Source organism: Embiotoca jacksoni, unplaced genomic scaffold (assembly GCF_022577435.1).
Source record: "Embiotoca jacksoni isolate LCO1_2020_lvr unplaced genomic scaffold, fEmbJac1.0.p SCAF_15, whole genome shotgun sequence".
Classification (NCBI taxonomy): Eukaryota; Metazoa; Chordata; class Actinopteri; family Embiotocidae; genus Embiotoca; species Embiotoca jacksoni.
The window spans coordinates 1723886-1746968 of NW_027185285.1; the positions used below are offsets into that span (position 1 = coordinate 1723886).

Below are 23083 nucleotides of genomic sequence, written 5' to 3' on the forward strand. Positions count from 1 at the left end.
ACAAATTACAATAGAAAGGCAGAAAAGGCAGCACGGTAAACAAGCTATCGATGACTGAAGTGCGTCAAGCAAAGTACATCCACTTCGCGGTCAATGCTTTGCTGTCTAAGCTCAGTGCATGTTGTAGGAAAGTAATATTGAGCAGTTTCCAGGTACAGTTTATGAGGAAGGTCACTTGTTTTAGCTTTAAACTTCTCGTTGTTGTTGTTTATCTGGAGAATTACTGGATGGAAGTAATTTTCAGAAGGTTGTGGAACACAGAAAATGTAAGTGAACTGAGACAGTTGGATCCTCAAACAACAATTTTGTGTTTTATAATGTAGTTTGTTCTTCTTCACTTGCCTCTACTAATCAACAGCCCCTGCAGCTATTTACTTCTCATATTGTGCTTTCAGAAAGCAGTAATAGGATCATGAGACATCAAATCTTTAATATGATGATTCCGACTTGTGAACGAGCATTGCTTTAAGGCGTAAGTAAAGCTTTAAAATGTCGACTTTTACCATCTGTCACAGCTGCAACGGTCCAATGTGGACAATGGCAGAGCTCCTGTAACATATAACTACATTGTGGTTTGGTCTATTGAAGCGACTTTGGGTAGAACATTTTTTTTTATTTCTGCTCCCTTTGTCCCGACATGATGGGTGTAAAATGGCGAGGAAAGATGGTTTTCCAAGACACCAAGATGACATTAACACAGCTCCTGTTACTGGAAATGTGCTGGAAGTATCAGCACCACACTGAAGCATATTGTCTTGTTTGTCCTGTTAGCTACATTAGGAACATGAAAGATGCATAAATACTTAGCAGCATGGGTTCAGAATAGCTGATTGTATAACAGATCTAGTCAATAACGTAGCTTTTTGTTTGTTTTAATTGACGATGTTGTGTTCATAAAATTATAATTTATCTGCAGCACAGCAGTTTGGTATTGACTAGACACTGTATTTATGAGCCCTGGTCAGATTTCTTAAAAAAGAAAATAATAATAATTTTAGTTTGTGTTTTAAAATACGTTTTGTCGACAGAAAGATAATTTAATAGATATTTGTTTATCTTTCAATTTTTTTACAACTCTGAAATACTGATATCAGTTAACATGACATCCCACTGTCTCTGAATGCAACACATCCTGATCACGTTGACAATATTGGAGTAGCTTCAAAGTGTTTCTGACATAAAATCCATAATAAAGATGCCGAGTGTATACTGTATGTGCACCCTTAACTTTATTTCACAGTACTTTGTCTGAAAGCAGATAACATAGTATTTAGAAATAAAAGAAAAAAAATACATTTTTGTGCTCTTGTTTGTTTTGATGCACTTGAACAACAACTGTTGATCTCTCTAAAGGTTTTCTCAACACTTTAAACTCGTATTAGACACAGAAGTGCTACAATATGCAGTATAAAAAAACATGTTGCTAAATAGCTAAAGGAACTAGAAACCTGACAGCTCTTCGAAGATACTGAAATGCTTTTATAAAAATAACAAATGGAGACTCAACAACAGTATCAACATTGGAAATAAAACAAAAGGAAATTTACACTTGTACACATATCCCAAAATCTTAAGGCGGTTGCAATGTTAAGTCAGACAACCCAGTTAAGACTTTACAAGGTGCTTACATAAGACATTCACATCAGGCTCATGAATGCTTCATTTCACATTAATGAATAATAACAGTGTTGCGACACATGAGATGGACACAGGATTGTGACACAGAAAAAATACAAATGGGCTATAAATACCTGCAGTTATACTAATAAACTCACTGTCTAATGAAAACAAGACCTGAGTTAAGTTCAGGTAAATAAATTTCCTCGGGTCACCACTGCTATCAGATTGCAGGCGCTCTTGTCGTCACCTTAACACACACTGCATACATAGCAGTATACGTCTGCCATGCTGTCGTGTCTCTTAAATTAATTAATGTTGAAATGTTTGATATTCATTTACAACTAAATGGAGGATGTTTGTACCCATTAGAATCACTTTACCCACTGAAGTAAGAGATGCAGGTGAAGTTAAAGGCGAAGTTTCTTCAGAAAGAAACACAACGGGAACAAATGTTTTGCTGAGTCTTACAGAGGAAAATCCAGAAAATGTATTAGTGGGAGAATAGCTGTCATCTGGAGGTGTTTTACTCTGTTTGGTATAAACTAAACAAAGGTTGGTGAATCAATGAAAACAAAAAGTGCAACAAAGTGCAATGGAAACAGGCTTAGTGAAGTAATAATGACACATATAGACGAGAAGAGGAAATCATCCGATCTGTGTGGAGCGATGAGAAAACTTTATCAAATGAATACATGAAGCAAACATAGATAGATTTCCATTACAGGAAATATTTTCCACGTTGCTTTGACTGGTGCTCTTTAAGTTACGTCATCTTGGTGCGTCCTCTTCTTCTGCACTGGTTTAATGTTACCCAACCTGCGAATTAGTGCCACCAACTGTTTATTTTGTATTCTGTAACTTCTAATAATCACATGTCATTTCTGGCTGGAAATGTGCATTCATTTGCATTTTGTTTTTCTGATTTTGTTGAAATTCATTGAGAATTGACATTAAATTTGAATGGACACTTGGAAAAAAAAAATCCTGGGAATTCCAGTGGCTAATTGGAGAAGTAGATCTTTGTTTCCTTAAACTGACAACGATTACCAAACTTAGCAATCATGACTGTAAAAATGACTGATGTAAAGTTTAACTGTAACCACAAAGAGATGCATTTTAATAAACCCAAATCCTACAAAGACGGTACATGTAGAGTTACATCATGACATCAGTCAGATGAGTAAGAGAGTAGAAGTACATATTTAACACTCATTCATAAATACGCAATGAATCATCATGAGCCTGTTTGGAATAAAATTATGTAAACATCTTACAAAGTCAAAGCGTAAAGTCTTATATTTACTCAAAAATTTTTCATGATATACAAATTCACAGCCAGTAAGTCAGAGGATTCAGTTTCACATTCTTAAATGTTACTCTAGCATGTTGATATTTGCCTGGTACGTAGCTTTCATAATATACAAAATGATTTAACAGCCTAGCAGTTACAAAGTAAAACGAAACCTCTCAGCAAGCAACAAGGCCCATCTGAATAACCAACTACTTTCCTCCATTTTTTGGACCAGACATTATGCGATATAATACACTGGAAGAAATATTGAAGCAAAGGAAAAAAAACAAAAACACAGTCTTTAATAGCATTAAATAAATATTTCCTTGAAAATATACACAAAAGCTGCCATAGACAGATCAGAATATGTATCTGTTACATTCATCCATCGGGCTCTCCTGCAGGGCAGAACAGCTGTCTATGTACCTGAACAACAGATGACAAAGTACAGCTTTCTTCCCTTTGAAGTATTAGTGATTAATAATACGCTTTCATACCATATCCTGTGTGTGGATACTATTGTTCCCCAATGTTTTCTCTTTTAAAGGAGTAACCAATGGAATAAAAAAGAAAAATTTCCATGGGCCTGCTCTTGTATGTTCATACGATCCCCAGACCATGCAGAAATATTGTAAACATTTCAGCTTTTTCTACTTTGGTACTAAAGATACAAATGATGGTTTGTAAAACTGATGACGGAGACCTTCAGTGCAGCATGATCTATACTGCACTCTGCCAGCATGAAGTCTGTCAGGATCCATCCAGTGAATACTGCACAGTGTGATTCAGGGGACCTAAAACTGAATCCATCTGTATCATGTAAAAGCTTTAAAAAAGAAGTAAATAAAAAAACTAACAAAAAAACAGGCTGTTGACGGTTAAAATGACAAATGTTCTGACAGGTTTAAAGTGAGACTTGCCGTTCTTCAGCAACAAGGTAATCTAAATGAACAGCGCTCCGTTTGATAAACCTGATTTATCCAATAATACTTTTCCATTTACACAGCAAACATTGCAAATATAGAAATCCATATCTGTACATAGTTTTTAAGTAAATATATGCAGGGAAAGAAGAAAAAAAAAAAAGGTTGTTTTGAATGAAGGGTCCAGATAGTTCTTATATTGAGGTTTCAGTAGACATATCTTCATATAGTAGTTTCATATTACACAACAGCAAATCCACTGTCACAGGACTTGGCCATGCGATACCCAAAAACCTATTATCCATTGTAACATATATATTATTAATTTTCAATATATATATTTTTTTTCCAGATGAATGCTTTACATAATATGATAAATTTAAAGAATCTTTACCCCATTTTCCCCACAGTTAAAAGAGAATGTGATACACGCGAGTGAATAGTTGATTATAATATGGAAGTATCCATTGATTCAGTTGTCAGATGAGGTTCTTGTGTCATTTCTGCAATGTGTGGTCCATTTTTAAAAACACCTAAATAGGTTATGATTTATTTTGGGCTGATACACCTTTCCAGTAGTCTAAAATATCATGCAGGTCCTCATCCTTTGCAAACTGGACTTTCTTACGCAGGGCATGCCCCGCCGCCATGTACTCGTCATCTTTATGCCGTTTCCGGTGGAGCTTGAATTTCTCCCAGATGCTGTGTGAGGGTTTGCAGTAGTATTCAGGACTGGAGGAGTAGCTTAGATTGTGATACTGTGATGACATTTGGGAATATGCTAAGTCTCTGGAGCGGGAGTGAGTGAGAGGCTCCAACATGGAGGACTTGTGGCCGTCAGGTCCTTCGAGCTCCTCGATCTGAGCATCGGGATATGAGTGCCGGTGGTCACTGTACTGACGGATCTTCTCTGCCTCGGCCCTCAGGATGGCAGCAGCAGGTGTTACAGTGAGGAGGGTCTCTCCTGTCGGGGAGGTTTTCTCAATGTACTTGGATTCAGAGCGATAAGGCCTGGGGCTTCGCATTGGCCCTCCTGTGGCAGTGCTGGGCCTCTTTGGCGAGACATCAGAGGTCCGATGCCTCTGCAGAGAGTGGTGGTAGCTGTCCTTATACCCTGGAGACAGAAGGCCAGATTTACTCTGTGGGTGTTCTGATATTAGCACGAGCTGGGGCTCTGCAGTGGACACTGCCCCAGATTTCACCCCTTGAAAAGAAGTGGATTCTGACTTTAGAGCATCGATGCAGTTGTTAATTATCTGATTGACTTTATCCACTTCTTTTGCGATGGTGGAAATCTCTGCCACCGACCCCTGGCTATTCCCAGCCATTCCCATATTGCACTCCCTGCGGTCATGGTGGTCCATACTTCGCACCTCCATGTAATTTCCCTTCATCATTTGTGGAGTATCACTTATCTCTTGAAATTTGTACTGCTCCATTTCACCTGCAGATGGTAAGTATGGCATACGGGACATGCTCTCTCCGGCCAACAACTGTTTCTGCGACATTCGAGAAATAGTCCCACCCTCCAGTTCTTGTCCATATTTGAGCTCCATTATATTTTTCTTTACACTACCTGATTTTTTGTGCTTTTCATCTTGCTGGCGCTTTCTTCGCAAGCAATAGTAAATGACTCCCAGAAAAATAACCATGCTGAAGAGGCAGCCTAAAATTGTCATAATGTAGTGAGTAGCAGTTGCGTTGTTTACACCTCTCTCCTTTCCGTTCCATGGGCCAGTAGATATTGTCAGACAAGTATGATTGTGTCGAAGAGAATTACGTATTGAAGCGACACAGTATGTATAGTTAGTGTGTGGTTTAAGGTTTTTTAGCTCAATGTCCTCCTCTTTCTCTTTCAGGTTCTGAAGATCTGTGAAAAAGCTGTTGTTGTAAAGAACCAGGATGTACATCTTCGTATAGGGATGTGGAATCTCAACTGTAATGGTAGCACCCGTATTTGACACTTGCTTCACTTTCATCAGAGGGATTATTTTCACGTTGTTTTCTGTTGTACTGATGGTAATGTCGTCTGGTTCTGTGCCTGAGGGACAGTCCTCCAGCCCACAAAGCGTCGAGTCCGGCGGTAGTGTCGTAGGCTCCATGGACACTTGGATAAATGGTGTCACGTAGTCATCAGTACACACAGTGGTGAGCATGTGAAGTGCATTTCGGTATGTTGGATTGTTGGGATTCTGGCTCAGTAAACTATAACCAGATACGCCAGGTGGGGAGTCGCAGACCATACGCTCATTTGTCCTGTTCGGGAAAACCGAGAGCCATTTGACAAAACCAAGTAATTCGCACGAGCAGTTGAAAGGGTTGGTGTAAAGCTCACAGGTGGTGAGTTTAGTCAAACTGGTAAATGTGGACCCGTCTAACTGCTGGATTCGGTTCATAGAGAGGTCAATGTTCTCTATGTTGGGGCATTCCCAAAAGGCATTAGGTGTCACAGTCTCAATCAGGTTTGCCTGGAGGTAGAGGTACTGCAGCTTTCCTAAACCCCTGAGGATCCCCTCTGTCAGGTTCCGCAACTTGTTGAAGCCCATTTGAAGGACTTGTAAGTTAAACTGAGCAGAAAAGGCCCCATCCTCGATGTAGGATATTTCATTCTTGGTCAGGTTCAGGTAGGTCAAGTTGGCAAAGCGACTAAGGGCAGAGTAATGGATACTTTTGATTTTGTTTTCATTCAGACGAAGGTCCACAATGGTGCTGTTGATATGCTGTGGGATGGCCTCATAAGGTGGTTGGTTTTGGCTACAAATTGCAAGCCATACAAAGCCCTTTTCACCCTCAATTAACCAGCAGTCTCCATTGACTCTGCCAATATGAGTGAAATATAGAATGGCTACAGACCAAAACAAGGCACTCATCACCATGCCTAAGCTGCAGGCCATTGGTGCTTCTCTGAGAGTCATGTGCAGGGCCAAAAAGAAAGAAAGGAGGGTGATACCGCTGTGGTTTCAGTACAGCTGAGACGATCCTGTCAGAGATGTAGCTGGATGTTCAACTGTTCTCGGGGCAAGAAACAATCCTTTTATCAGTCTCCTCTTCATTGATGGGTGTAAGATGATGGATATTTTCCCCATGTACCAATCAGAATAATGCGGAGCGTCTGGTTTTAAACTAAGTTTCTTTCATTGAGGTTTGACTGTAGTGAATTTATGGCAATGCTTAAGGGATTTCACTACCTCAGCTTGGCTTGTGCTTTTTGTCTTAGAGGCTACCATCATTCAACGGTCTCATCCTATTGTTTCTGCCCATGTCTTCCTTCCTGTGTCTTTCTCATGTGCACGGATGAATAACCTGCAATATAAAGACAAGAACACAAAGATGACATTAAGTAGACTTTACTAAGTTACAAAATGTACACATATCCATGAGTTGGTTTTGAAATGTTACTCTCTAAGTGAGGATTCATGTTTTTTCAAGCCCTCCATGTTTATGCTCCACTATTCTGTACACAGTTTAAGAGGTGTTTGCAGCCCCTGCGGCAGACTACTATTAAAGGAAACTCTTGGCCAATTACCACTTGATAGGTTAGGAAAAGCAGGGTCCCTGTTTTCACACCATTAACCTGAGGAATGTCAGATGCAACTGAGGAGGGCCAGTATTAAGAATCTGCATTAAATCAATTATACAGCACTGTGTGAAGTGACAATTTGGATCATGTATTTTACTTCCTCTGAAAACCTTCATGCATGAATTAAAATATGTTTGAGCACTGGATTATACAAGAGAAAAGAGGAAAATCAGGTACAAGGTTTGATTACTGTTTCATTTTAAGTTAAATTAAATTCTTTTGAAAAGGGAGACAAGAAAGGGAGAAACAACTTTCAATCTGAAGAAGAAGCTGGAAATTACAAGTATTCCTAAAAAAACCCGTACAATTCTTGTATTCTTACAAGAATGTGCTTTTGAATATTCCATGTTTACTGTTACAGATAATATCATTTAATCCCTGTGGAGCTCACACTGACATATTCATCCAAAATGTTGGGTTCAAAAACCTTTTTTCGACTTTTACTAGAGCCTGAGCGATTTATCAGTTATATTGGCCAATATTACCCAATCACATATAATTGAATTACCATATAACTTGTCTAATACCAAAACGTTTTGACACAACATATTGCAGAAAAATATGTTTAGGTGCATTTACAAATTGTTTTCTGTTAAATGTATACTTAGTTATAATATTACCAGTGAAGTTCACTGTCATTTTAGACACTAAAGTCTATCAATAAAATATATCGACTCCATTACATATCTTTGTCACGTGTTTGAGGATATTTTGGTTGATATATCAATCGCCACAAGCGTCTGTTTGGTGAATGGCTAATGCTAAAATGTTGTGTAACAGTAAAGGAGCCACAAAGTCAAACTGACTTCAGTTGTGCAGCAACATCTAGCTTACATTAGCAAACATTAGCTATAATTAGCCATCATATAGTAAAGTTGTAGCAGTAAAATGTAAAACTAAGCATATTAAAGGGTGTGTTTCATTGCTCATGTTTTAACTTTTAATTTGTAAAAGAATAAATACATTACTTTGTCTTTAAAAAGTTACACAGTGTTGCTGTTACATGTAAAAATTCAATTCAGAGCACAACCTCCACTATTATATCACCGAATCACGCATTATTACAACTTCATGAGAACGTTTAATTGCTCAACGGCCAACGGAGTGCTGCTGACAAGGAAATGGAAAACAAAATGCTGCCTACCGCACAGGTATACAAGAACGGTTGAAAGACTGCAATCACCAATAATAATGGGTCATTTGAAGCAATTTGCTGGATTGATTTTAACATGCAGCACGGGGATGTTTATACTTAATTGCTGACTGAATGCTATCTTTGTAGAAACTGAATTACTTAGCTGATATGAGAGGAAGGATTTAATTTACAGGTAACAAGAAGTTACTAAACCTGACTGTTATCAGACAATATATTTTATTCAACGTAACCCCAATTATTCATTCAGAAAATTTTGCATTTTTTTGTTTTTGTTGGAAATATGATCCATCCTGATTTCTTCGACTGTTTAGTGTCATTTACAGAATCTACTGCAGTTAACACAAATTATATTAAATATTTGATCTTGAATTTAGGAAGAAATTTAAAGATGGTACAAGGAGACTACTGTTGAACCACCTCAGAAATAGTGAAAGATGCAAAAGCCCAGTTGCATTGTGGGAGGGGGAACACCAGGAATGAGATGTTTTTTTTTTTTTTTTTTTGTGTTAGAGCACATGGCTCTACACAACAGGATTAATCACTGTTAGAAGAAAGTAGATGTGACATTTTATGGCATAGAGAATATACTTCAAATTGGAACCCCACTTTTCACTGTGGATCTAAATACCATTCCTGTTGTCAAATGACCTTCATGTGAATTTATCACATTACAGTCAGACGCGTATTGTGGCTTCTCTTATCATCCACTGAGATGGGGAGGCGATTGTCTCTGCACTAAATCCTAATCCCTAATTTGTTGTCTTAGTCTGTTAAAAGGATGGGTCTCAGTCGTGGTATAACACCATCAGCTCCCAGGGCAGTTACCTTTGGTAAGCTTAATTGCAGGAGTTTTACTGATGCAAATCTCTCTCTTTGGATGGGTCTTCAGGCATGTATTACCACTCAACAATCCTGCCTCCTAGAAATAATTTTGAGTGACTGTAATCATTGGCCACGTTATGTTCAGTGGCAATGTTTTTTCAAGTGGGGGAAATACTGCATTTTTATAATGGACGCACGTCGTATGTAAAGTGTTTGGAGACAGCGGTGGGCGTACAAAGCTCAAGACTGTACCATCGAAATCGGGGTTTGAGCACAGTGTGGTTAGGTTTGTGCAACACTTTGACTAAGATTGGACAAAGTTTGGGGATTTGGCTTAAATGTTATGAAATTATACCCATCTTGTCTTGTGTTTCACTGTTGACCTTTAACCAAGACCACATTGCTTTGTGTATGGCAGCTATGGTATGGTTAAAGTTAAGTATAATCCTGGTTTAGGATCTAATTTAATCTACGGTTTAGGTTTGGCAAATTAAAACCCATTAAGTAGTAGGGAAGCTACATCCTTCATTGTAACATATGTGATTCTTCGGCATACTGAGCTAGGGCTGGTGTCATTTCAATACAATTCAAATGTATTTATATAGCGCCAAATGACAACAAAAGTCCTATCAGGGCACTTTACCATCATAAAGTCCTTACAACAGAACTTTGCAATATTAAAGAGAAACCCAACGATTCAGCAATTTCCACGAGTTACAGCTGGAAGGAAAAACATAATTTTAACAGAAAGAGACCTTTGACAGAACCAGGCTAACGAGTGGGCGGCCATCTCCCTCAACTGGTCGGGGTGAGGGAAGAGCAAAAAACAGCATTAACACAACAAACAATTGCACATCTTCCTTGTGCTAGCTACACAATCACAGATATGCTGTGTTTACACATTTTTATGAGCCAACTAAACCCTAATGCACATCCAAAAGTCCACAGTACACAAGAACTATAATCTGCATGTCACATTTAACCCTCATGTTGTCCTCGGGTCAAAATGACCCGCAGCTGTGTTCAACCAAGTTCTATTTTATTTCTATATTTTTATATTTTTTGGGATCATTGGTCATCATTCTTTAAAGAAACTCTCACAGCCTCCTTGTCACCAATGATCCCCAAAAATATGAAAATAAAATAGAACTTGGTTGAACACAACTGCGGGTCATTTTGACCCAAGGACAACACGAGGGTTATGTAACCTATGACCTTTAAAATAATAATAATAACTCATAACAGAATAAGTCTACAACACGTTATTGGTTATTCCAGCTCTAGATAATCTCTAATAGGCACAATATGCTGATAGACGGACACTGGAACATTGGTACTGAAGCTTTATATGTTTCGCATCGATTGGAACTGGCCTAATTGGGCGAGGTTATGTGTCAATCTAAAGCCTATAGATTAGCCTGTTTGTGCTTTATATTCCATAAATTCACTGTCAATGGAGAAGCTGCTATATCTTCACTGCCAATTCGCTATCTCTGCTTTCCCATTCCCACTCTACCGAATGTGGTAAATTAATGCATTGTACAGCAAGCTGTCTTGCTATGTGGCATATGCAAAAACATGTAGATTAAACTCCAGTAATATTTTATTTAGTGGCAGTCAGCATGAAAACTTTTTGATGTGAAACTCACCCAAAAGTGCAAATTTTATTCAGAAGTGCAAAAAGGACGATAAACGAAGAGCAATTTTGGTGAACAGAAACAGCTTTCAAAAGCAATTCTCTTTGGTTCACAACACAGTACAAATAAATAATCTGCAATGAGGCAAAGATAATCAAGTAAAAGCACTGGTCAGCTATTCAAGTACAGATAAAGAGCAGCATTAAATGCTGTGATTGAGGACATTGCGACAGAATGCCAAAGGCTGCCATTACAAAACCACCTTCATGATAACAAAAGAGCAGTGGCAGAGGAGCATTGAAGAAAAGAACACTCAAAGCCCCTGGGAGGAAAGAGGTTCCAAATCAAATGTTCCATGAAATGAATATGAAAAATACAGCTCTGCACAGTATCTGGCAAGGCAAGAGATCTCTTAAAGAAAAACTGTGTCCTGTTATTCGTCCTCAATCTTATGACCTTTATTGCAAATACCGCACGGCAGCGACAGAGCTCATCTGACCTGGCCTCCACTTGCTCAGAGCATGACACTAGTGAGAGATCCCTTTTGGGCGCTAAATGGAAGTTCAAGTTAAACCTGAGAAGTCTACCCTCATTTAGAATGCATAGGCTGTGTTTTGTTTGTCCACAGTGACTCACTCTAGTGAGCCTCCTACTGATTCGCTGCCTCACCACTGAAACCGTTGCACAAATTAGAGCCAGGCTAGTTCCCCTCGTAAACACAGATACACAAGTGTGCTTATGCTGACAGATAATACTGCAGTTCTCGGTTGACAAAACACAGATTTAGCATTTAAATATTGTATAATATTTAACTCCTGCTCTTGTGTCTAGATGAAATCCACAGCATATGCCAACTAAAACAATGCCTGCAGTGTTATGTTGTTAGGGATAAACAAAGCAACCCGCTACATTAAAATTAATTTCCGGGGCTTTAGTTCCATGCAAATCACACTACTGTAAATTCAGATCGTCAAATGAGCCCAGGGCAGTCAACAGTGTGTGTTGCCTTGAGAGAGCTTAGGTCTATTTACCACCACAGACCCACTTTCCATAATGGCAGCAATCTGTATGGTCCAGTGCTAGCCCTGAGTGCAGCAGGCCAGAACACCCAAGGCATCAGAGCCGAGTATATTCCCCTATCAGACACAGGCAGCCATTCCACAGTCTCTTTTCCATTTAGGCTTTATGCGCTGGGTAATGAAGACTTTTCTTTTTCTTTTCCTCTTCTCTTGATAACCTATTGAAACCCTGCTCTTGAAAAATGATTCAAACACAGCGTTGTAAATTTCTGTTGCAGCTGCTTTGGCCCACCTCATACAGCACTTCTGTTCAGCAATTTATTGGCTCCTTTCTTTATGAAAAAAGGTTACAAAACATTACAAAGGTTACACAGAATAATTTTTTGCAGCATGTAACGCAACAGAATTTAAGGAAGCAATCTGACCGTCATACAACAGGACAAATGTTGTGGACGGGGTCCAAGGAGGTGTAACGATAGTGACAGGTTGGGTAGTACTTAAAGGCTTCAGCGGCTCTCTGTGCCTGGCTGGACTCGTGAAGCAGGCGAGTCGTCCTCTCTCTCTCACACAGAGTCTCAGGAGTGCTGCTCTGCCACGAGAGCCAAGTCCTTCAAGGCAAACTTTGACAGAAGCTCCAGAATGCCACATGGAGAAAACAGATCTTAAAAAAAAATACTGCACCTCCCTCTCCACAGACAAACCAGCCAAACCACACCTCACCACCCTCCTCCCTGTCGGTCTCCCTCTGTTTGTCAGTGTGGCCATCCAAATCATTTCACTGTGCATACTAAATAAATATTTGTCTGTTCAATCTCCAAGTGTCTACAAAAGCATGATATCTGTTTTTACAGTTTAAAGGCCAGCTTTTTCTTGTTTCTCCCTTTGCTCCCTATCTTGTGTTTTGTGATGGTGAAGGTGCCTCAATGTCTGAGGACCCTCTTCAACCATACCAATGACTGCCCTTTATTTGATGCCATTGAAAATGCATGCACTTCTTGCTGGGAATGGGGGAAAAAAGTAAAGATGGGAAACCAGAAGTAGAGAATCAATTGAGTTGAAATGGAACTGCTTCTCCAGGGGAAGGAAAACATCGTGCTCATTGAGGTACTGAATTGCTTTGGAGAGAGGGAGAACAAGGGCACACATTTTTGGTTATATCAGAGGATATTAAACTCATACATTAATTACTGAGGGAATATTGCTTGGGAAAGAATTGATGGTACTGTCTTCATTGAATAGTGTTCGCTAAAAGTTAAGCACTTCTTATAGCTTCAGCGATATAGTTGTTGAACTTCGTATTTTTTTAATAGGCAAGAGCTCAGCAAATGGATTTTTTTTAATTTTTTTAATTTAAAATAACATAACTTCTCTTACAAGTGACGGGTATTGTTCACCACCTCGATGCACTGGATTCATTTGCTCTCCAGACAAAGCCTTTTATTCCCACATGACAATCAGAGTTGCTTCCTCATGTTGGAGCAAGACGACGCTTTCACTACCAGAGTTATCTCAATATGACCTGCTGACGCTGAAATAATGATATGATTAATTGTATGATAAGCAATGATAAATGTAGTGATAAGGTACCGTATTTGGCCATATATGATTTAAATGATGTGCTGCTGATTAAATATGAGCCATTTGAGAAGAATGTCACATAGTATGCAAATACCTACAAATGTGTACCAACTATATTGTGGAATGACTATTTTATCTGCTGCTGTAAGAATAACTGGATTTATATGGTTCAAAGGTTCCTGGTGGCATTTTTAACATCTGGTAGCAGTACAAAGTTTTGTTCATCAACTTAGTTTTTTTCTACATTAAATACACCACCAGGCATGTTTTACTTTTATCTCTGGAAGTGTAGTTCTTCAGTTGTGGCTTTGTTCAGCAGCCTCCTGAACAAACAAACCCCCCTTCTTTGCTTTTTGCTGTGCATGTTTAAGTCCCTCTGATGTTGTTTTGTGGCTTTATGTAGATAATTGCATGTTTGGTCGGGTTAGTAACTTGGAAAAGTCTTGTTAGAGCCTCTGTGCAAAATATGAACCAAAAACACAGCCATACTATCAGTATCTTATTTATTATCACTGTAGCTTCTTGACATCTGCCTTAACACTTTAACTAAGGCTTGTAAAAATGCAATGACAAAAGGCATGTTTGGGTAAGAAGAGTTTATCCCAGTATCAGGCTAAAGTGTATAATACACCTGTCAGTCCACTAGAGGATATTGTGTGAGTGTCACGTTTTGCCTCGCCCAGGCGTGAAGACTACACGCATGTATGACCAGGGTTCAAGAAGGTCATGTGACAGTGGTAATGTGATGATATATGTACCATATGCTTTATACCATGTATATATACATGGTATAAAGTATGACACAATCCTACAGTTGTTGGTTGAAGATGGTTGGATGAATCAAACCTGCGCATTATCTTTTTGATAATGTAAGTAAGTTCTTTACATAACTTATGTATGTATGTTAAGTAATTTACTTGCCGTACGTAACGTTACTTTTGTGAAATTACTTACTGTAACACAAACCATGATCTTTTCCGAACCCTAACCAAGTAGTTTTTTCTTAAACCTAACCACTTGCTTTTTGGTGGCCAAACCTAAGTCTTTTTTACACCAGCGGGTCAAACCATGACACTGACACTATATCCTGTAGTAAACTGGCAGGTGTATTACACACTGTGGCGTAAAACTAGGTTTGTCAATTACATGGTTGATGTATAGTTATTTAAATGATTACTGTCACTCCGTATAGAATATTTATCGGCTGTCTCAGCCATGTTGCAACATAAATAATAAAGTCATCACATGCAATAGTGATTTGTGAGAAAAATAATTTGAACATGGAAAAAAGGAAGGCTCAGCTGAAAGAGGGAAAGAGATAGATTCTGTTTAATAAAAGCAGAGAGCAGCTGAATGAACATAATTCACGTCTCCTGGCTTAAAACAGAACTCATCAGTTCACAGCTGACTTGAGGCCTGTAATATTACTATAATTGTTAAAAAAAAAAATAGAACACTAAACCTTTATTTTTGTTAATTTTCTAGCACCCCAGGTTTATTAATGTTTTACAGAGATAGATAAAAGACACGTAATCTTACAGCTGCCAATTAATACTGGTCCATGCTAATTAGCTCCACATTAGCACCAGGATAATAAGTATTGCTGAAGTGTTGGTTGATCTCAATTAATGCTGATGATACATTAGTGCCAAATGTCAAATAACAGATTATTTTGGGATAATTAAGGCATTGAGTGTAAAGGTTGGGCTGATATGCACAGGCATCCTGAATTTGAAACTGCCTCTCGGTATTTTTTTGCAAGTTACATTCAGCTCACTTACTACTTGTTATTCTACGCAGGTGTCATACTTTGTAAAACTTTAAATGACTTACTGCCCTGCCATCTCTTGTAAATTCCCAATATCTCACTCTATTGTTCTTCACTGTATCAAGAGTCCTTCAACAGGCTCATGACCTAGTACGATTCAAGCTTAGACGAGAGCAGAAAATCTCATTATAAACTAAAAGCTCTACTTTGGGCGTCACCTCTTATAAAGATGATAAGCCATAGAGAACGGCGTCGAATCACACTGCGCTAATGGAAACAGATGCATCAGTGAAACCCTACAGGTGAATTAAAGCAGCCGAGGAACAATAGTTATCTTAAAACAAGAAAGCACAAAGTCCATCCTGCTCAACTGTCCCCAGCTCCTTCCTGACATTAGTGCTGTGATCTCAGTGCTGCAGACTTCAAAAATGCCTTTCTGTAATAAAACCATAATGGGTCAGCTCTACAGGATGCATACTGAACAGGCCAAAAGCAACTGCATTGTAGAGCGCATTTATCAAAGGGACAGGAGCAGAGTAGAGTTTAATTTAATTCTCTATGTTTGAAAGTAAGATACGACTTGGAATAACACCTGAAGGTTTAAATGCAATTTTCCAGGCCATCAACTGACCATCAACTAGCCACGTTATGTTGCCCTCCAAACCAAAGCATCTGCCAGCAATGTCTCAAGCTGCTGACTCATGACATATTGAGCTAAATTGGGAGTTCCTGCGCAGCCCTGAGTGCGACAGAAAGTTATAGAAAAAATTCACAATCAGGAAGGATTTAACTGAACTGCTCGGTGTTAATTCCTTTTATAGTTTTAATATCTGATGTTTAGAGGAATGATAAAGTTCACATATGCTGATAAAATCTGTGATAAGACAGCCATTCTTATCTTTGTCAATTACATTGCCATGCTCAGCCAAGTTTTCCCCACCAATTAACCTTCAGAAAGAGAATGAAGCTAATTCAATTATACTGGACAGCAGCACCATGTTTCTGACTGACAGCTCAACTAGCCTCAGTGTTGTGATTGACACGCTGTGAACAGGAGCAGCCATTCCCTGTGCTGAGTGGTTATATCTGTCTGACCCAATAGACTATCTGACACAGTTAGGAAGAGGACATTATCACTTTGAGATTAGCTCCACAAAGACAATGTGAGACAAGTTTAACCGGAATAATCTACACTGTGAAGAGTTAGTTTGGTTTATAGATAATTTTACCCTCCTATCCAGATTTTAAATTAGTTCGGGTAAATTGACTTTTCAACACACTTAACAGGCTCTGAGGCCTATTTCCAGTCGGCCTGTACAATACTCTCGACATGGATGGTGCATTTAAGCATGTGGTGGTCAGCGACAGAGAATAGGAGCATCAGTAGCAACAGATTAATTGAGCAGGTGTTGTAATCTGTCTTGTAAATGTGTGTATACAGCTGATGATTACCTGATTTGGGAGAAATATTGACTTCATCTTCTACTTAAACATACAGTATGCACTCCTTCTACCGAACCCGGAAGGCAATCAAAGTTGGACAAGGTGACAGGAAATACAATCATTTGGTGCTAGCAAAGATGTTCACAAAGTCCGACTTTTGGTACTATTTGATCTATTTACGATGAGTGCAGTGAAGGAAACACCAGGGCAACAAATGGAAACAACCACCTCGTGTGATAGCTATGCTGAGAAATAAAACTGTCTCTCCCTTGAAAAGAAAGTTATTGTTTCTGACAGGGAAAATTCTCTCAGGCTCCATGAGGAGCAGAGGATGCAACATGGAGCTTGTGCTTGACTAGCAAAGGAGTGAATTTTTTTTTTTTTTTGGGGTCCAACCACAGAAAGCCGAGTGTAGACTTGAAAGAGATCTCAACCTGAGGTGACAGATACACCGCTGGGATGACTTTTTATCACAGTTAGCTTGGAGGATGCAACCAATAAAAGCTTTCAATGCTAATGGATACACACATGGATAAACAGACAAGAAGAATGTGACAGAATTTGCATTTTTATTGATGATGTCCTTCTGAATTTACTTTAATAAATGCACATGGGAAACAAGCAGTAATTGCTTTGCTGGTTTTAAAATATTATTTCTTCATGAAGGAAAATTATTTAAATGTATGCATACTAAACAGAAGTTTGAGTAGCTCTCAGAGGTGATGCTATAATTGTCACAGCCCTAACAATGCCATTCACACGCTTCCTGTCTGGCAGGTGTTTTATTAGACTACATCATTACCTATTTAAAGAAAATAACACCACAATAAGGTTTTTAATAGCAGTCTCCATCACCAACATGCAAATCATCCACATAAAACAATTATCTCTCTCTCTCTCACAGATGCTCCTTATCTTCATTGCCTTTTGCACACTTATTGTAAAATACTTGTAGAAGGATGTGTAGTCAATAAATGTCACCTGTGTCATAACCTACTAAGGAGATGAGACAGAGGCAATTATCATCCAACAACAAAGTCGAAAGGTCACACGACAAGATATATTACAGATTGGACAGATGCTTTATGTAATGCGTTCTACTTTCACCGTGCCCTGTTGAAGTGACTGCTTTTAGTCAGTCCACGGAGATATTATTTTGACACACCGTACACTGCTGAATAAAGCTTCAGTGAGAGTTTGTAAAAGCAAAACTGGATCACGCTAATTGAGTTGCAGACTTTAATATTGCAACTGGACTAACGTTTCATCACTAATGTGTCCCCATCAGGGTCAGAAAACAAAGGCATCAAGCAAACACATACATAATACACTAAGAATAGGTGAACATGTGTTATTGAGTAGAAAGTGGGGCTGAAATTCAGTCTGACTGAATAATAGATACAAGGTGTTAAGACATTATAATAAAGGAAGGCAGAAAATGTGTGACGGTGTGTTGTTTTACACAATATCAAGTAAGAGAGGTGCATGTTCTGCAGCAAATGTATCACCTCAGAAGGTTAAAGGATTCACCTGCGCTCAGAGTGTGAATCAAATATGTCTCTCAGTTTTTGATGTTTTGTCTCTGCATGTGCACTCTCTGGGATTGATGTACTTCTGATTGAGTCATCATAGCATACTTCAGAAATTGTTGGTGTCCAATTGATAGTTTTTGGATCATCCTCTGCAGGTTGAATGGTTATCCATGGTGCAATGGTCATCAGAAAGCCTATTAGTCTAATAGTATATACTATATATGCTGTAGGTGTAAAAGCCCTTTTTAGACTTTGTACAGAATGAATAAACTGAATGGGATGAAAACATACACTACACAACATTTTTTTTTTTTTTTTTTTTACAAAGTACCACCATACTGCTGTTGGATAGAAGCCATCAGTGTGTTTATTGTGCACTTGAAACAGAGAAAAAAGCAGATATGTTGACAAGTGATGCCTTCAAATAGTACGGTTGTTTCCAGTAAGTGCAGAACAGCAGTGTGCGATTTGAGATATCACCACCCTGTCAAAATGTAAGTACTACACAAGTAAATGTACCAGTATGGAAGAGTACTATCTGTGAGTTCATGGGGGGAAGTGCGTCATTTGGAACACAGCACATATGTATGCAAGTGATATAAGGGGTATTTCATTCAGCCATTAATAGTATTTATTTATTCACTTCATTCCCTCTCACTAGTTTAAGGTAAAATATAAATGAAAAGTAAATATAGTTGCTGTGCAGAAAACCTGGACACACAAGAATCTCAATCTTTCCCAGTTGACGTCATCTGACAAACATTTCAATGAAACAGCATGATTTACTTTTTTACTCAGATAAGTCACGTCGCCAATATACTGTTTTTAGATTAATTACTGATTCAACTCAGCTTTCTAAACAGAGTGAGTGATTCTTTATTGGGTCTGTGCCACAATCCTGACACGTTACTGCCCAAGTTGGGCAGTCAGACACTGATGCTAATCTATAATCCTTTTTAGATGCAATTTTCAGCTTTAGAGATGTCTTCCAAAGATGGGAGTGAGCATAGAGGCACAACGTATCAATCGTAAAATGGTGATATCACGTCCTGTTATTGTAAATAGAAACAACCAAATATAGTAGGGAATGAGAGAAAATGATAAATATGTGTGTGTGTGTGTATATTTTCATTACTATTTAAAAGTGATGACAAAAAGGGGGGGTGATATAACGGAGTATGTGATTAAGGGAGATTAAAAGCTAATGAAATGAATACTTTCAAATGGTTTGTCAAATGATGCTGTGACAAAACGATGCAGTGGTAGTTTTCTCATTTGAGTAGCCTACTGTCTCATCTCCTGCAATCTTTCAGACCAAAGAAAACTTCTGAAGAAAATCACTAAACAAGATTGAAAGGGCAATGGTAAGCCTATATAACTGAGACACTTTTCATATCAGTTTTAGCTCCTTATTATAAACAGTAAGTCATATAACATTTATCTGCAAGTATATGAACAGTAGGCACAGATGATTTCATGTTAAAGTCTCGAAAGATTAATTTACCTGCAGATTTTATTCTGTTATATCACATAATCTTCATAACTAGTTCCCTGCTTTAGTTCATTAATGTCTTACAAAAGAAATTAAATGGAAATATATAAAAAACATGACAAAAATGAAGGGCATCTTTTGAAAAGAGTAAGCAAAGGCAGATGGCCAGAGATCCTTCTTTAAAGGTGAGCGGCCTTGCGTTCTAATCCCACTCTGTAGGTGTTAAAAAAAGCGCCACTTATCCCATGTTTTTTTTTTTCACTCGAGAACTGAGCCTGTGTTTCACTACAGTAGGCCTGAGTGCATTAAATGCACAGCTTGTTTGTGTTTTTGCTTTAGTTTTACCACTTAAATTCCAACACAGACGAGAGCCATTGTCTTCAGTTGCCTCGCTGCGTGAATGGCATGTAATAATAAGAGGGAAGAGCTGAGGTGTCATGATTCGAGAAAAGTCCCGTCATGCAGAGAAAGGTGCCACAGCATTTTATCAGCGATGTGGAAAAAAATCATTAGAGAATCTGTAATGACCGGCTGACAGCTGTCTGTCAAAACTGTGTTGCCATGTTTTAACTCGCATTCATTTTCTCCATGATTGCCTTTCTCATTGTTGAGCCACAGCCTTGTTGCCTGTGCTCGTCTGTATTAACAATATATAGCATTTGATTAACATAATGGAGATGACATTATAAGAACTAGCAGTGTGTTGACTTGGCGAGAGCTACTTTTCCTTGGTCAGGCAGTTGATTTGGTGCAGCATCCAACTCCAAAAAAACACCCACAGACTTCCATCACTGTTTCACTATCGCCTTGATAGACTGCAGTATCATTTCCTCTCTTGTTTGTCTCCTTCCTTACACCCTCCTGTTACTGCCATAAATCTTGGACTTAGATTTATCAGTAAATAGGACTTTTTTTCCAGTCTGTGAAGTAGTGGTTTGTCTTCGCCCACCCTAAGAGTTTGGCCTTGTTCCCCCTCCTGAGAAGTGGTTTAAAAGGCCTATACTCATCCTCTGAGAGCACTAGACAACCTTCTTTTGGCAGGACTCTTGCTGATTGGAGTCTTATGTTCTTTATTTAGAAAAATCTGTATCTGGGATGAAGTTACTTTTCTATCTCTCAGTGAACAAAGCTTGATGTATTGATCCTCTGATGGTGTGGTCACTTTTGGTTTGCCTGATCCTACTTTTAGACCCTCACTAGAGTGGAGCATTTAACCACAAGAAAAGTTGATGTTGCAGACATTCAAACCACCATTTTCTGCTGGTTTTGGACCTTTTTGTTTTTACAACTACCATTGCTGTTTTAATGAGGGCTGACACAAAAGGACTAAAACATGTCCATGGTAGTTGCTGAAGGATGCTGTACTCTACAGTTATGGACTAATTTGGATCCTCTCTTCTTTCACATAGCAAAGCCTTTAATCTGGCTGATCTAAAAAACACTGGCTATATTTCTGATAGATGGGGCTCTCATCAACAAATTAATGTACTGAGGGAGCATCAAGTGAGTAAAGTGATCACTAAACATTACAGTACATTAGGGCCGAAGACAGCCCGGGCCAGGCGAGTGGATGAGTTCAATTCTGGGAAATGCACCGATACCAAGCTGCCACAGTCCCACTGAGGAGGCGGTGCTGTTGGATTCTCTTTTAGTCTGATTTAGCACAGTTGGTCCCAGTAATAAAGTAATCACATGAATCATTAATCAAGTGGTGTAAACTAGCCATTTAGTCTTTTAAATTTGGATGATGCTGTCATAGAGAATGTGGTATGTTGCACTAATCTTGCCTAAAAGACCCTAACGGTCAACAAAAGGACAGGTTGGTTTTATATGGTCTCCATGTGTTACCATCATAACGTCCCGGCAGCTAAGTCATCAATGACAACGAAATAAACTGAAGCCGTATGTGCAGCCGGTTGTGTTTCCATCCTGTCAGCATTGATCCCATAATCGTGTGCACTGTTTGGGCACCAACAAACACCTCTGCAGCCAACATGCACGCTGCAGCCCACGTGATGGGTAACTGGCCAAAGTGATATCAATCCCTTGAGCAAATGATGAGGCGATGAGGAAGGGTTAAATTGCTTTGATGAAGACGGAGCCCAATAACTGCTAACCATACAGATGTATTATAATCACCTTATGTGACCAATTTAAGACTCCCTCAGGATCCATGTCTCTCACAGGCTAATCCATGATGCTCTTTACGGTAATCCATTCAAATAACTCTTCTCGAGTGCCATCAATTAGGAATTGAGGTTGATGGAGGAGCTGGCACTATACAGCTTCATAGGGCTGAAGCTGTCGTGACCCGGACGGGAGGATGATCATTACCGTGATCAATGACTTGATGGTATTCTGTTTTCTGTGTCAACTTTTATACTGATTTTAAAAGTCAAACTAAAACGTGTTAAGAGATTATAGTAATAATACAAATAAATTGTGCCTTAATTAAAGCAGATTGTCATATTACTCTCTGCATATCTGACAGACCAGTAAAGTAAAAGCATACATCTCTCCGGAGAAACTCTGAAATGTGGGTCCCCTAAAAGAATATTTCTCTGGACTCTCTTCTTAGAAATATAATAATTAAACTGGGAGTTTTGCGGTCCCTCTCCAGCTCTGGACCCACAGACCTGTCACTTCAGCCTCAATAGCACCACATCCTCAGCTTTTATTGACAGTGGTTAAAACCGAGCTGCATTACTCGTTCATGGGCTGCCAAACTTGTTTTAGGATGGCAATAAATAGTGTATCGGCTTGTTGTGCTCGTTACATAATGTGGTTTTATATTTATAACCTAGGAATTGGTAAATCAGAAATATATCTGGGCAGTTCAACATAAGAAAAATCCATTTTAGCCGGATTTGAAAGGCAGCAAGGATTAAATCAAAGTTATTCAATTGATCCAGCACTCAAACGCACGTATTTGGTGCATCCAATGGGGATTTGATTTTTGAAGTCTGTCCAAACATGGCTTCCCTTATATGATTGACAATAATATATACAAAGGATTAATATACAAAGGCTCATTGCCTCTCAACTTTTGGTTTTGATTAAAATTACATAAATGGCTGCTCCCATTTGGAACAAAAACTTGGAAAATATGTATTGCAATGTAAGCCAAAAATCTAAAACACAAACTCTTTTTAAGAAACACATCAAAATGCAACAAAAAGGTTTTCTTTATTCACTAAAACATCAGATTCATTATCTTTTTTT

At 38.7% G+C, this 23083-nt stretch overlaps 1 protein-coding gene across 1 annotated transcript in view; it reads right to left on the reverse strand.

Moving 5' to 3' along the window:
- Positions 1 to 1210: 1210 nt before the first annotated feature.
- elfn1a (extracellular leucine-rich repeat and fibronectin type III domain containing 1a) overlaps positions 1211 to 23083 on the reverse strand; it is a 71858-nt gene continuing 49985 nt past the window's right edge. The window contains exon 3 of the mRNA XM_069148739.1: positions 1211 to 7137. Coding sequence (XP_069004840.1) covers positions 4377 to 6749 — 2373 coding nt within the window. The 5' untranslated portion in view covers positions 6750 to 7137 and the 3' untranslated portion in view covers positions 1211 to 4376. The remainder of the gene's footprint in view (positions 7138 to 23083) is intronic.